Source organism: Platalea leucorodia (genome assembly GCF_965183815.1).
Source record: "Platalea leucorodia genome assembly, chromosome: 3".
In the NCBI taxonomy this organism is placed as follows: Eukaryota; Metazoa; Chordata; class Aves; order Pelecaniformes; family Threskiornithidae; genus Platalea; species Platalea leucorodia.
This window is the reverse complement of record NC_138825.1, coordinates 4,606,578-4,622,743: the sequence shown is the minus strand read 5'-3', so window position 1 is coordinate 4,622,743 and position 16,166 is coordinate 4,606,578. Positions and strand designations below refer to the sequence as shown.

Sequence of the window (16,166 nt, the reverse complement as noted above, 5' to 3'; positions counted from 1 at the left end):
ATTCTCAATAAAATTTGTTGTCCATCTTTAAAATACGCTTTTAACAAATCTGTGTTTAAATTCTTAGCTCATTCTGCTATGAGTTCAGGAAAGAAGCATTGCGCCTACCGAACAATTCGGTTGTCTTTTTCTTAGAACAGAAGATTATAACTTTGCCTATGGAGTTGTGATCCAGGTTGTTGCTTTAAAATGTGCCTGTTCAATGTGATATCTTTCAGTTTACCTTACGCATCTGGATTATGCAGACACAGAACGAATTATGACTGAAAAACTTCACAATCAAGTGAATGGAACAGAATGGTCATGGAAAAATTTGAATACCCTGTGTTGGGCTATAGGCTCAATCAGTGGAGCAATGCATGAAGAAGATGAAAAAAGATTCCTTGTTACAGTAATTAAGGTATCATGGTGCAAAACTAATAGCTTTGTCACACTGCATAGTTTATGCTCGAGAAACTAAGTTCACAAAAATACTCCTGTATGTTCTTAGTAAGCTACCTTGTATGGCAAGCAAGTTGATAAGAATAAATTAATGGGAAATCTTATATCCTGAATTTAAGGGTGATAAATTCGTTAGCCCTGAACAACGCATTAACCCAAATAGTCTTTTCATGGTGAAAATTCCAGGGATAAAACGTAGCTTATGGTGAAGTGTTTTTCTTTGGGGATGCAGAAGAGATGGAAAGGGTTTGCTAATGAAATGGAGGAGAGTGGCAAAATAACCCACATTTTGAACTAGCTAGCACCCTGCTATTCTGCTGTTTTCCATATATTCATTGATCAAACCGAATTTTTGGTAAATGTGTGCATGGAAAGAGTGCAGGAGCAAAGCATTTTTACAAGAGTAGTGGACCTTACTTTAACAAGTCGTACAGAAGTTTTAGTTTAATTTCTTCTATTTGATGTGAAGTCTGTATTTTTATTGGCATCAACCGCTTCATCAATATTCAATACTGTGAGACTTGTTGCAGCTCCCCCTGCAGAAATCTTTAGTTATATTTAAAATGGAGATTCCAGAGTTGAAAACATGGTGTTCCTGGTTCGGCTGACACTTAAATTATTGCATCCCCCCAATCTTAACCCACTTGGATTTGTTTGTTTGTTTTTATATGGACTTTGAACTTGATCATGGCAACCACTTTCCTTTATCTTTAATATAGCTCCTTGTGGGATTTTATATTTGTAGTGCTTTTAATTGAACTGGACAAACTTGGAGAGGAAACTAAAAATATGTTATGTTGTAGGATCTCCTGGGACTCTGTGAACAAAAGCGAGGAAAAGACAATAAAGCCATTATTGCATCAAACATAATGTATATAGTAGGTCAATACCCACGGTTTTTGAGAGCTCACTGGAAATTTTTGAAGACAGTAGTCAACAAGCTGTTTGAATTTATGCATGGTAATTACCTGTTTTTTCACCTGTTGTTTTAATTATTAAAAAAATAAAATGTTGCCCATACAGGGACATGTATGGGGGGAAAAATACAAAGCACTAACTGACTTGATTTAATTTAGAAACCCATGATGGCGTCCAGGATATGGCTTGTGATACCTTCATAAAAATAGCACAAAAATGCCGCCGACATTTTGTTCAGGTTCAAGTAGGAGAAGTCATGCCATTTATTGATGAAATCTTGAACAATATTAATACAATCATCTGTGACCTTCAGCCACAACAGGTATGTTTCATTTAGCTTTGTGGGTAATTCCTAAAGACTAATCAAAAGTTACTTCATATTGAAATGTAGTAGTGGTTTTCAAGGCTTGAATTATATTCTATAGTTTTTTGTTAACGTGATCAGGTTGCCTTACTGGGATCTCAATTAGAATGCTTGGAAGGAGAATTAAAGTGCATTTAGTTGGAATTTTGATTTCTAGAATGTTTTAATAAGTAAATAAGATACTGAATCCAATTTTGTGGTTCTGCGTCAGGAAAGAGTAATATTCTACTATAATAGTATACTTGTAGCTCTTGTATTTGTGAAGCGGGGGGCAGGGAACAATCCAAAAGCGCCTACATCTAGGAAGGGCACCGCTCATGAAGCGAGAGAGTAGTGTGCACGTGCGACGTACGCTGAGATGTTGCAATAATGTACTGAAAGTTTGGGCAGAGTGGATCTGGCATCTGGAAAAAGGTACTTAAAGGAGTGATGTAATCCAGTCCACAGTTTAAATATGTCGGGTAATATTTAGTTAAGAGTTAAATAGCGTATGTCGGAGCTTCCTCACTTCGGGATATGATGGCAAAGTGAAGAAAGGCTCTGGGATGTGTATAGTGGCATTTGTAAGGGAAGGGGATGGAGGTTTGTTTTATACATGATGAAAGTAAGGAAAGAACAGAGGAGGATCTTGTAAAGTCCAGTGGGGTAAAAGGTGTTCAGACAGTGAAACCTATTTTCAGCCTTCACTATATGTTAGTTCAGAACAGTGTAAAATTTTCCTTACTCCTTTTTAACCTTCCTGTTTGACTTCTTGTTCCATCAGGTGCATACGTTCTATGAAGCAGTAGGATACATGATTGGGGCTCAGACAGACCAGACTGTGCAGGAGCATCTGATAGAAAAATACATGTTGCTCCCTAACCAAGTATGGGACAGCATAATTCAACAGGCAACAAAAGTAAGCTCACAAATTTTAAGTGTATTCTGTGTTCAGGTAAAGAAAAGCTGCTAAATGTTTCTCTTACCCTGGGTTTATTTCTCACGTGGCATGACATTAAGTATACCTCTAGCTGTGGCGGACTTTATTAAATGATAGCTAAAGCAGCGATTGACATGACAGTAGAAGTGTTGTTTTGAGAGAGGAGACTTAAATGACAAATACTGGTTTTAATACGATTTAAGGGACAATTTTCTGGTACTTTACAGAATATGTTTCAATAGTTTTTTCCAAGGCTCCCTTTCACCTGGCTTAGATTTTCTTTCTGAATAACAGAAAAGTTAAAATGCTAGAAATACTGTTTGCTTTTCCCCCTTTCTCTTCCATCATTCTCTTAAAGTACATCTTTTTCTTACTTTTCTCTTCCATTTCTTTCAGTCTTTTCAAAATACTTTATCTCCACACATTAAAGAGCAAGTGTCTTGCACTGCACAAGAGATCAATCCATTTTGAGTTAATCTAATCAAGATCCTGAAAGTTAAGCAAGCTTGAGTTACTTTTCTCACTCTGACTTCCCTCTTACAACAAGAACAGGCTGCCTTGCCTTTGGACCACTTCTGTCCGTTTTCACCTTCTTAATGCCTCCTCCTTAGTTGTTGTTTTGTTTTTTTTTTTTTTCTTTTTTTCTTCAACTAGAGTAATGCTTGTACTACTCTAGCAAAAATACTTCTGCAGAAGAGCAGAATTAAATCCATTGAAGTTTTATCCTGGCTTTCAGTTTGAGGGAGGGGGAAGTGCCATGAAGTAAACAGCAGTATATATAAAGTCTGTAAATTTCAGTTCTTTAATGCTGTGTAAGATAAATTATTTAAAGTTACACTTATTTATTGAAAGCAAAGGGGCAGTTTGATTCAGTAAACAAAATGAACTTTTTTTTTTTTTAACAGAATGTTGATATTCTAAAGGATCCTGAAACAGTTAAGCAGCTTGGTAGCATTCTGAAAACCAATGTAAGAGCGTGTAAAGCAGTTGGCCACCCCTTTGTGATTCAGCTTGGAAGAATTTATTTAGATATGCTGAATGTGTACAAGTGCCTAAGTGAAAATATTTCTGCAGCTATTCAGGCTAATGGTAAGAAATTCCATGTTCTTCCTGAAAATGGGGGTTAGCAGGGTATGTTATCAGGTTTCAAAGTACACTCCAAGTAGGCTCATTTTACTGTGTTCGTTTTATTGTTTGGGAAAGTGGAGAATGACAAAGTGCTTGCTTAGATTTTTTTGTTGTTGTTGACCAGATGTTTTATTCAAATAAAGAACTCCTGATTTTAGAGGGAGGAAAAAACACCTATAAACGAGAAAGTTGAGGAAAGATGCAAAACAGTGTAGATGCTTACTTAGAATTAATAGGCATCTTGCTGAGACAAAGTCATAGCATGTGTTCTTTTTAGCTTACTCTAATTTTGAATATTAAAAGACTGTCTTTCAATAGAATCTCATTTATTGTTTCCAAAAGACATTGGTAGGGTTTTGGTATGACACTGCGCTACTAAACACTTTATTACAGACAAGTAACTGTAGTGAAGATGCCTGGAAGTCATGATAAACCAGGCTTGCAATCATTGAGAAGGAATTATCAATCACCTAACCTATTTTTACGAGATAAATTAGGGCCTATGGTACCTCAGTAGAATGTGCTTCTGTAGTAGTGCATTACAAGATTAAATGAGTCACTTGCTGGATTCTGCATCATGACCAGTTTTCTTGCCAGGGCAGATGACGATATTTGGAAATGTGAATGTTAAATAAAACTTCGTAACTGAGCGGCTGGTTGACCTTGCAGTAGCTTCTCAGAATTCAGAATAAAACTGGCTGAGAATTCAATACCTTTTGATTTTGCAGCTCTAATGGCCAGAATTTGTCCTTGTCAGAAACAGTGAAGTGTAGTAGTAGTTGCTAGGACTGTAGTCCCGACGTGCTACTTGATCAGCAACTACTGTGATTGCAGTTGCCTCAGAGAATGTTTTCACAACTGGCTCTGTCTTGCCAGCGATGGCTCTGATGCCAGCACGAGCGATCCTGCTTCTCTTTTTCTGGCTGCACCCTTCAGGTTTCCCCGTGCATGTACTGTAATGGTTGTATGGCTGTGCAGTTAATTAGATCAGGTTTCGCTGATGAGACTACAACGATCTGGGGGTAAGAAACTGAACTAAGGCTTCTTAAGGATAAGCATGGACATTGCACACAAAGACAAGTGGAAGGATTATTGCTCTTAGATGCAGTTAGGAACTTTCTTGTTCTCTCCCCATCACTTAATGAGAACCAGATGTAAGCTCGGTCCAAGTAGTTAAGTGAATATGCATTATTTCCCTTACTTGAAATGTAAGTTGCAGCTTTGTTTCTGAACTCTGTAAGTGGAGTGCTGTCAGTAGTAGTTTTGTAATGCTAAATGGCAACTTGGAGCTGTGGAGCTAGAATGGGGAGGTAGGGTTTGTTATTTGCACAATATGCATAAGTCTTTAATAGTCGTGGTAGTTTGGATATAAAAATCAAGCGTGCTCTGTTTTGTAATATCAATTTCAGTTAATCTTTGTGTTACACCTTACCCGATTAACTGAAGATTTAAAACTTTTCAGGTGAAATGGTAACAAAGCAGCCCTTGATTAGAAGTATGAGGACTGTAAAAAGGGAAACTTTAAAACTAATTTCTGGCTGGGTGAGCAGGTCCAATGATCCTCAGATGGTAAGTAGATTTATTTTATACAAATGACTTGTAAGACAGAATTAGGAAGAACTCTGGGCTGGTTTTGTTCTGCTGTTGACTGAATCAGTTTGTCAGAGGAACTTGCTTCAGGAGGTCTGTAGAATACAAAGGAGAAAGTATGATCATACAGAGGTAAGCCTCAGCTAAATTTGAGATACTTCAGTTAATTTTAACTGAGAGTAACCTTAAAGGGAATCAAGGAGGTTTACAAGAACCCTGTCAGAAGCCCTGCTGGATGGATACGGAGGGTCGGGAGTTTGTGGAAGGGTAACATATTTCAACTTCCTTAGGAATAAGTGTCGCCTGTAACTAAACAACGAACTTGGCTATAAACTGTGTGCTAGAGACTTTGTTCAATAACTGCATTGTTAAAACCGGGGCTTACTCTTTCAATTAGGTAGCTGAAAACTTCGTTCCTCCCTTGTTGGATGCAGTTCTCATTGACTACCAGAGAAATGTTCCAGCCGCTAGAGAACCTGAAGTACTTAGTACAATGGCTATCATTGTCAACAAGCTGGGCGGACACATTACTGCTGAAATACCTCAGATATTCGATGCTGTTTTTGAGTGCACGTTAAATATGATCAACAAGGTATTTATATTTAAACTTTGGATAAGGCATCTCCCTAGTGACTGAAGGAAAAAAAATGGGGTTTTTATAAGAGTACTAGTCTTGGCTGTTGGTACATCTCTAAGTGAAAGATAACCTTTTCTTGCAATGAAGGGAGGCGGTATGTAGCGACCGTAGAGTTACTACGCAGCTCTCATCTCATGGAAATTAAGCGGGAGTTCATGCCTTCTTTCTGGGAGTACCATTTCCATGCGTGGTGTCTTGTGGATCATCTCCCTGTTTTTTTGCAGTCACAAAGTGCATTTGTGGCACTTGAAGGAATTTCTTCTCAGACAGACATACTTGTTTTGAAGTCTGGCTGGCTGGTTGGATGTCTTAATCTCATTGCCTTAAAAATGTCTCTGTTTAGCTCTCGATTTAAGTCATTAGTCATTTTTTTGTTCTAGGGACTCGGAACGTCATGCTTCTGGAAGCAGAAGTGTACTTCAGTCAAATCTCAGTGTAGGACTAACTGCTAAAATTCATAAAGAAAACTTATGAATATAAGTACTGATCAGTCATTTTGAGTATTTCCTCACTAATGCAGTTCTTACGCTATGGTGTGCAATACGTATTTGCATAATACTTGAGCACTACCAGCTGAATTAGTGCAATAGGGTGTAACCAGAAATTGTACCCCTGTAGCAACGCAGGTGCTTAACCGGTGTTGAGACCATCTGGCTGTTTATCCGTGGACTGAGGAGAGATTAAGGTTGTGTACTGACAAAACGTGGCTCAGCCTGTCAGTGTTGTGTAGCTCTACAAGATGGTCTTACCGAGCTTTGGTGGGGAAAATTGGGGAAAAAAGTGCACTGAGAAATGTAACCTTTGCTTTGCATTTCAGGTTATTTTAAACCTGGGATCTAACTGCTGTTCCGTGTCAGCTATTGACTCACTCTACTTAACAGAAGATCTTACAATGGATCTTTAGGAAACTTGACCTTTTTTTTTTTCTCTTTCCCCTCACCTTCTAGGACTTTGAGGAATATCCTGAACATAGAACAAACTTCTTCTTGCTGCTCCAGGCTGTAAATTCTCATTGCTTCCCAGCATTCCTGGCCATTCCACCTGCACAGTTCAAACTTGTTCTGGATTCTATTATTTGGGCTTTCAAACATACAATGAGAAATGTCGCAGATACAGGTAAATGGAAGTGTTTAATATGCAGACTTAGTTTGCGGTGTCAGATACTTTCTGGTAGAATGTTGTTTTCTTACATCTTTTTCTCTAGTCAAACTTAGCATTCCAGTTGCATGATTCTGTACTGCATTTGCACAAGAATAATATTCTTTTGTTCAGCTTCAAGTTGTCAGCCAGGTATACATTAATGGGCTGAAATACTTGGATGCTCCTTCATTCCCGTAGCTGTAAGAGAGCATTGTTAGGGTTTCTGCTTGCCTCTTTCCCCGTGTGAGGGTTGGCACTTTTCTGAAATGGCTGAACTGATGCAACCGCTCACCGCTGCTAGAACTGGTGTTACAGCTCCACTTTTGTAGTGCCGCCTGCGGTGTTTGACTTCGTACCTCAGTAAGGCAGTTGCTCAGCAACTACTGGAAAGCCCAGCAGAAAAGTGAATGATTGGGGTGGGGGCTGAACTCGGGGTCTGGGAGTGAGCCCACGGTATAAGGAAAGGGAAGCGCCCTGGATTGTGAGGAAGGTGGGATTATCCTTCCTTCGGACAACAGCAAGCCTTATAAACTTAGGATGGACTTTCATAGAGCAGTTGAGTGTATCACTTCATTTAACAGACTTGAGTAATTAAAAAGCCCTCCAGAATGACAGTTATCAAGGGAGACTCGGAGAGCCTGTTTAAAAGTCTTAAATTCTAAAAACATTATTTTTTAAGATCTTGGGCTAGTTATCAAGGAAGACTCGGAGAGCCTGTTTAAGAGTCTTAAATTCTAGAAACATTTATTTTTTAAGATCTTGGGCTTAGTGCACTGTCTCGACTACTGGATAAAAAAAATTGTTGTGAAGCCATTTCGTTTTTAGCCAATTGTCTTGTATCAGTGTTTGGAAGGGATGGGGATAAAAGATACCTTTCAGTCGCATTTCACCTAGTAAAGTAACTTAAGTTTTCATGTAATTCTAAAAATAAAAACATTTTTTCCTTCTTAAATTAGCAAACACTTCTTTGGGTAGAGGGTTTCTCTCACCTTCATTAGTACCAATGGAGTGATGTGATTGGTTCTTTATGTTTCTGTCCTCTAATAATGCAAATAAAACCGGCATGCCATGTAAATGTGGCTGTAGCCCTCTAGTGGCTACTTGAGGAAATGCCCGAGAAAACAATTACACCTGTAATCCTTGTCTTTTCAGTGCCTGTCAGAATTTCTGGGCATATCTGTATTGCTTTGGAACAGGCAAAAATAGGCACAGAGGTTTTAATAGTGTTCTGTTGGTCAACTTAGATTTTTAATGCATATTTTCCAGGACTTCAGATACTTTATACTCTACTACAGAATGTTGCACAAGAAGAGACTGCTGCCCAGAGTTTCTATCAGACGTATTTCTGTGATATCCTTCAGCACATTTTCTCAGTTGTAACAGACACCTCACACACTGCTGGTAAGAATGCATATACGCGAGCCGGCTGATGAAAACAATCCTTCCGAACATCAAAATAACGTTACGCATCCTGTTCTGAATAATAACTGCATATGTATCTTTGATCCGTTCAGGTTTGACAATGCATGCATCAATCCTCGCATACATGTTCAACTTGGTAGAAGAGGGAAAAATAAGTACTCCATTAAACCCTGGAAATCCAGTGAACAACCAAATGTTTATTCAGGAGTATGTTGCTAATCTTCTCAAATCTGCGTTTCCTCACCTGCAAGAGTAAGTGTGCTGTGATTCTTGAATACTTTCAAGTGGGTTCTTATGTCTTGAAATACTAATCGATGTGTTTACTGTCAGTGCCCAGGTTAAGCTGTTTGTAACAGGACTCTTCAGTTTAAACCAGGATATTCCTGCCTTCAAGGAACACCTAAGGGATTTCCTGGTCCAAATCAAGGTACGTTTGGCATGCGTTTCTCAAGAAATGAGAAACGATTATTCAGCAGGATGATATTGTTGGAAGGTACTTGGACAGTGTTGTTCAGTGTTCATTTAGGAGACACAAGTTATTTTGTAGCTGTTTAAAATGTAGCGAGAATCCTGTCAAATGGCTTGCATGACTCTGCTGTATCGTATAAGCTATTTCAGTGTGATTTAATTTTATACGTTGGGCTTAAATGTCACCGCTTGTGCTTTACGCTGCGCATACAATTTGTATGTCTAAGATGGCTGCAAAACTTACTCTAATGGGAAATACAGCAAGTTGATTTATAACCAGGTTTTGTTTCAATTCTGCTTGGGATTGGGACACGTTTTGAAACTTGCTAGAACAAGGCATTGCTTTTATTTTTCAAAAGATGCTAGAACTCAGGAAGATTGTAGGAGAGAGTTCGTTCATTAGTTTTGAGACTGCAATCGTCAGGTATTTCAAAACGGTAATGATACTGCTTTAATGGTGATGCGCTCCAGACGCTGGGTTACTATAGCATCCGGTTCTGTAACACATAGTGAAAATCTTAAAATATTTTGCATTCCGTTCTATCAATTCTGACCTTAGGAACAGAAAGCAAAGCAAGCGAGTAGTCTGGCAGGCAATGCGAAGGGAAGGTGTCTTCCATATCATTCTGGATTTTGGAAGCTTATTACTCTGCCTAAAGCATTTGACAATAAACTAATGATTTTATGTGAATTACACAGGAATTTGCAGGTGAAGACACATCAGACTTGTTCTTGGAGGAGAGAGAAACAGCCCTTCGGCAGGCTCAAGAGGAGAAGCATAAACTTCAGATGTCTGTACCCGGCATCCTTAATCCACATGAAATTCCCGAGGAGATGTGCGATTAAAAAACAAAAATAAAACAAGTTTTGCAGTTTTCTTTCTGTACAGCTACTTTGTTGTGATAGAAGAAAACAGCACTTGGATATTTGTTGACCAAAATGATGCCAATTTGTAAATTAAAATGTCACCTAGTGGCCCTTTTTCTTATGTGTTTTTTGTATAAGAAATTTTCTGTGAAATATCCTTCCATTGTTTAAGCTTTTGTTTGGTCATCTTTATTTAGATTTGCATGAAGTTGAAAATTAAGGCATTTTCAAAGTAATTACTTCATGCCCATTTTGTGGCTAAGGGGAAAATAGGCAAAACATAACTTGTAAAAGACTATATTGCAAAATAATACAATTTCCTGTAAGAGTATCGATTTTTAATTCGGGATCATTTTCTTTCTAGTCTGTCCTGCAGTCTAGGAGAAAAGGTAATGAGTAAAACAGATTGAATTAATTGTTAAGCAGAGGATTATAGTGCTGCATTTGTTTTGATCAGTTAGCAGCTTTTTGGACTGAGTGGTAAGGCTAGGCTACATGTATTTGCAAGTTGTATGGCAAGTTTGCAGCAAGATCATGTGCATATCATCCCATTGTAAAGCAACTTCTAAAGAGTATGGGAACACAGTACAGTTAGTTATTTTTACACAGTTCTTTTGTTTTTGTGTGTGTGCTGTCGCTTTGTCGACAACAGCTTTTTGTTTTCCTCAATGAGGAGTGTTGCTCATTTGTGAGCCTTCATTAACTCGAAGTGAAATGGTTAAAATATTTATCCTGTTAGAATAGGCTGCATCTTTTTAACAACTCATAAAATAAAAAAAAAAAAAACTCTGGCTTTTGAGATGACTTATACTAATTTACATTGTTTACCATGCTGTAGTGCTTAAAGAACACTACTTAAAAGCAAAATAAACTTGGTTTACATTTATTTTTCTTTCTTCGGCTTATTCTTTTATTGGATGAAAATGCTGTGATCATATTTAAGATTTGTACCCTGAAGGCGTAGGAAGAGTTCCTTGAGGTCTAGATAACTGTTGCTTCTGGCTTGCCTCATCTCAAGGACTTTGGCTGTGCTTGAAGTTAACGTGAACTAAGTTGGGTTCCATTCGGAAGTACAGTAGCTGTCCTGACTTACCTTCGTGAATAAATATGCCATACTACGTTACAGGAGTAAGGTACTCTTGCTCTTTCTCTGTATGGACTCTTTGCAATTTATTTCAAAGAGCTATTGCACTGTATCTTGACTAAACAATTGATGCTAGTACATGTTAATAACACGTGTAGGCAAGATCTACAGTTATTTTTCTACCTAAAGTTTTGTAGTTAAATGATTTTCACAGATTTATGAAGTACAGATACGAAAAGCAGTATGAACACTAAGATTGTGTACAGTCTTGGCTTCCCCGTTTTTGTAACGTCTTGTCTCTGTTTTCTAACAGTTGATGTTAAGCTCTCCCAAAGTTTTTTCCGTTTATTTGGTCTCTAATCTTAAGATTGTTACTCTGATGCAAAGTATAGCCGTTCATGCAGAGCTGTAAAGCAAGGTTAGACAGTTGTGGAGGTGTTTTACGTAAGTTTGGATACTGTAGGTAACTTTGTGCTGTATATTCCTTTTGAAGTAGAAGTGCATGAGTTAGCAGTGTTCATGTAGAATTTAGCTGTGACCAGAACGTTTCCAGTATTGGCCCCTTTCTGTTTGTGAACATCTCTCAGTTTGTTTTACTTAGCTGGCCCTAAAAAAGCATAGCTGCTTCTGCCCGAAGGTCATTTGGCAATAGAAATGTTGCGAGCTGGCAGTTGCTCATCTTTGGAGAGAAGGTTCCTCAAACCCTTTATGGCTAGGACTTAGAATACAGCCTACCAAAATTGTTAATTATTTTGATAGTTAAAAAACTCATTTTGTTCTCTCCTTAAAGCTCATGATTTAAGCTTTTTCATGTCTTCCTGTCCTGTTGATGTATAGCTTTCTGTTCTGCTCTGTGAAGGCGGTACCATCTTTAGTAGGCAGTTTAAAGTAAAATATTTGGAGTACTGTTGAAGGACGCATCCGGAATGGACATTAAATGGCTTGTGACCAGGCTGAGTCGCAGCGTTATAGAGCTACAGGTTATCAAAAGCTGTGCAGAGAAGTAAGAAAATCTTATTAAAATGGAAAGAAATACCACTGATAGCGTGACGTCAGAACGATCGTATCCCAGGAGTCGCAGAACTAAATACTGAATTGGTTCTGATGTGCAGTGGCATTAACAGTGCATTGAAAATAGTTTTGAACAAAAAATGCACGTATGCTTTTTTAGGCATGTTACTTCTTTCCGTATTTAAGATTCAAGTTAAGTTAGTCTGAGGCTTGTGGTCTGGTTGTTTATTGAAGAATTAAATCTGACCTAAACTCTCAAAACAACAAATCTGAAATGTATTTTTAAAGTTGATTCAGAGAAGAGTTGTTTTGTTATTTTGATACCTTTTGGATTATTTAGTAACAAAATTTTTAATCTTAGTTTTTGCTTCCCTTTTAGATCTGAAAACTTAACTGTGGTCTTGTTATCGTAAGAATCGGTGCCTTTCACTGATCTCTGCAGATGCTATAAAAATGCAGCTTATGCAGAGTTCTGGATACCATTAAAGATTTGACTTGTGCGTGTGCATATTTCCAGTGCAGTTATCCTGAATGTGGAAAAAATAATTGCAATGTACATCTAAGAAAGCTCTAGTTCTAATGCACACTCTGTAAATTAAAATATATGGATAAAAAGCATGAACCATCGTATAAACATCTACGTAACTTGTAATTACATGTAAACCAATGTTTTGTGCATATTTCTATACAGATTTAAAAAAAAACACATTTCTGTCCTCCAGGTACATTCATAAATACAAATATTACAGGGTGTTTTCTGTGTTTACATGAATTGATTGCCTGTTAGCTGATGAAGACACCCCCGAGTACTTGTTTCAGGCTACCATGGTGTGTTTGCTACTGTAACTGAAGCAGATTATTTTCCAAAGCATTTTAGGTTAGTTTGTTTTTGTTTTTTTAACTAGAATAATTTGGTGTGTGTTAATCTGATTGGTTAAGTGAACTATTTTCCAATAAAGCTAATATTTATGCAAAAAAAGCTTTAGAAATGCTCATCTCTCAAGGAAGCTTTAAGACTTACTTCTAATAGTTTTTAGCACTGGAAAGGCAATAAGACTTCAGCTGTGGGTTTCCTAATAGAAAAAAAAGATTAGGAAAAGATGCTGAAAATAATGCATTAAAATGTAGAGAGGCTGACTGAAGTGAGGAACTTGCATTAGCGCTGTGTGGTGACTCGGGGCCGCTCCGTCCCCTCGTCCATTTATCAGTGGATAAATGATTGTTACTGATCCAAGAGTTCTGGGGTCCTGTTTATATTTGCGGGAAGATATACCTAGACTTTTACCCTTTCTCCCCACTTAATAGGTTTGTCTCCGCATGATACGGAGCAAAATTGAAATATTGGCGATAGCTTGTTAAAAGCCATTTTGGTGCCAAAAATGAGAAAAGACATAACCTCTCCCCTCATCCGCCCTTCATGAATGCACCTCTGCACTTGATTGTTGAGACTGAATTTATTTTTAGACTTTCAGATTTAGGAGATCCTTGCTTCATTGTTGGAGGCTGATTATGGCCGGGAGTGTTCCCTCGGGAAAAGGCTTAGGCATTCCAGTTGAGGGACTCATTTTTCAGGTAAGATTTCACATATGGTGCACCTTAACTACCTAAAGCACATGAAATGACCGATTTCATACATACATAGCTGCCCTGTGTGCTGCTATTGTACGTGTGCTTCTCCTACCTGTGAGTGCTTGCTTGTGCTGTGAGCGGGTACAAGAAAACGGAGCGCTAAGGAAAGCCGGGCTTGAGGAGGAGGAGGAATGTTTGGGGAGTTAAGAGTATGGATGAGAATGACAGAAGTCAAAAATGAAAACAAGACACGTTTTCACTTTTATTTATTTACCCCTTGTAAGTTAAAAGTTAAACAGCATTTTTTCTTGGGCAATACATTGGGTAGTCTCTTCCAAGTCCTCCTCCAAAATATGTCAAGGGGCTTGTTTTTTTTTATTGTGAACACCTTTTAAATCTTAACTCTTTTAAAATACTGTCTCAGTTTTTTCTGAGCCTTGAGAAGTCTGTAGTCTTTCATGAATTCTGTAATTTCAGCAAAGACTATTGGGAAGAATTGGCCAATTTAGGTTGGAGGATGGGGGGAGGAGTTAAAATTGTTTTCTCTTGATGTGACTACATAACAAAGTTAAGCATATGTGTGCTGCAAAGAGCTGACTGCAGCCCACTGCTGGTTATTGTAACGTGTGTATTGATAACCAGGCACTAACGACCAGTTTTCTCTTGTGGCATCCCTTTAGCATTAGATTTAGCTTGAGCATTTTTGCATCAGCCTTCGTAACTGGTTTTATGAACTTCTCAAAGCGCTCCGCAATTAGCTTGCGAACTCTCTCCCCAGAGCTTTACCTCTGAGCAGTTTGCTTTCAGGGTTAACTTGAAACTTGCAACTCTGCAAAAGTTCTCCAAAGGAACGCTGTAAACATGTGCTTTACCAGTAAACAGTCCAAAAGAGGTCCAGATGTTCAAAAAAAGCTGTCTGCACTCTCTCTGATGACCGGTAAGATGGTTCAGTTGCTGATGGCCGTGTCGCTCATGGTCAGAAAAGTAGCTGTTGTCTTGCTTTCAAATCAAAGGGATGAGATGACCTGTCATCTGACAACTACTTTATAGACGGAAATAATGAAAATGAAGATTGAAACACACTGTGAGGGATATTATCCCAGAATGAGGCCGAGAACGTGGGTATAACCCTCAGACTGTCTCATCTGGAAAAAGCAGTGCTAGAGCAGTAGCACTGAATCTCAAGCTAGTACAGTCACATCTCTGCCAGACCTTTACGGGTACAGAAGTACTCAGACAAAATAACTTCAACTGAGTTACTAACTGAGATTACAACTTAAGAAACGGGCCTTCAGATGCAGTCTGAAACCACTCTGAAGTTGGAGCTTGCCCTGTTTACCTGGCTGTACAGCGTGATTCTTACCACACCCAGTAGCTGGTGATAACATTTATTAGAACGCAGACCATTTTCCTACTAAAATGCTGAGCAGCCAGTTAGCTCATTTTGGAGCAAACTGTTAAACGTAGCTTGGTGGTGTAGTGAGCATTATCTATGCTTACATGACATGTTTTTGGCCTAACAGACAGGGCTATAACTTATTTTGAGTGTATTCTCTAATAGGTGGGGTAAGTCAAACTAACTGACTTTGTCTTCACAGGGTGCGATGATATGAAAGTCTAGTTAGACATGAACCTTGTTAAAAAGCTTAAAATGCTGACAGAGCAATGAAAGTCAGGTGCTGAAACTGAAGTGTGTAAATTTAAACTGCTTCTCCTGCACTTCAGCCGAGTTTTATTGGTAACTTTACATTATGCAGGCAGAGACTTAACTTCCTTTAGTGAAATGAAGGATTTCCTAGGCAATGGATTCCAACCGTTTCCAGCATCATTCCAGACTAGCGGTCACAGGTACAACCAGACGGGCTGGAATTCACCTTTTTGACACTATCCTCTCTTGAGCAGAAGTTGCTTGCTTGCTTTCATGCTGTCACAGCTCCCATCTCCTCTTCGCATCTGCTGAAATACCGGTAGTTTGCCTTTCATTGTAAATCGTGGCAGCAGAGGAGTAAACATGCAGCCTATTTGGCTGTCGCTGCTACAGGACCGGGAACCTACAGCAGAGCAACAGAAAGTTCAAACAGAAGATAGTTCAGTCATCCCGCATCGGGCAAAGCTCTGGCTAAAGTAGCTGACGTGACTAATGTTAAAAAAAAGTTTCAGGTAAGTGGTTTGCATTCCACAATTGCTATTCTGAGGTCAAATGACCAACTATATATGCTCATATAGAAAATGAAGGCTTAAAAATACAAAGTATGAGGCAGGCGAGGAGAGGCTGAGTGTCCCAAAGAAGGAACAGGGGCAGTGACCAGTCTTAACTACGTCAACCCCTAATCAACCTCAGGGTGGTGGGTTTTGATTTTTGTCTTTTTTTTTCTTTTGGTGAATGCTTAATTCCATCTTTAAAGGAAAACAGGATTACGGTATTAGTACAGTGTTGGGACACAGTGGGACATTAATTCTGGAAAATATACCTGTTCTCAAACTCGTAATCCAATCCTAAGTTTGGATTTAGAATTTTAGTTTTGCTCAGGTCTCGCATTTCTCTTAAGTTACTCCTCTAGAAGAGCTGTGCTGGCAGTTTACCAGAGCAAATATTTCCAGATGAGGA

At 38.6% G+C, this 16,166-nt stretch overlaps 1 protein-coding gene across 5 annotated transcripts in view; it reads left to right on the top strand.

Annotated features, from left to right (window-relative positions):
• Positions 1-12,806, top strand: part of XPO1 (exportin 1) — a 43,721-nt gene extending 30,915 nt beyond the window's left edge. For all 5 annotated transcript variants that reach the window (XM_082307465.1, XM_082307464.1, XM_082307463.1 and 2 more), the window contains 12 exons: positions 219-400; positions 1,245-1,401; positions 1,518-1,681; positions 2,487-2,621; positions 3,548-3,731; positions 5,233-5,339; positions 5,758-5,952; positions 6,945-7,113; positions 8,404-8,538; positions 8,652-8,811; positions 8,890-8,986; positions 9,727-12,806. In XM_082307465.1, the coding sequence (XP_082163591.1) occupies positions 219-400; positions 1,245-1,401; positions 1,518-1,681; positions 2,487-2,621; positions 3,548-3,731; positions 5,233-5,339; positions 5,758-5,952; positions 6,945-7,113; positions 8,404-8,538; positions 8,652-8,811; positions 8,890-8,986; positions 9,727-9,873 (1,832 nt within the window). In that variant the 3' untranslated portion in view covers positions 9,874-12,806. The remainder of the gene's footprint in view (positions 1-218; positions 401-1,244; positions 1,402-1,517; positions 1,682-2,486; positions 2,622-3,547; positions 3,732-5,232; positions 5,340-5,757; positions 5,953-6,944; positions 7,114-8,403; positions 8,539-8,651; positions 8,812-8,889; positions 8,987-9,726) is intronic.
• The last annotated feature ends 3,360 nt before the right edge of the window (positions 12,807-16,166 follow it).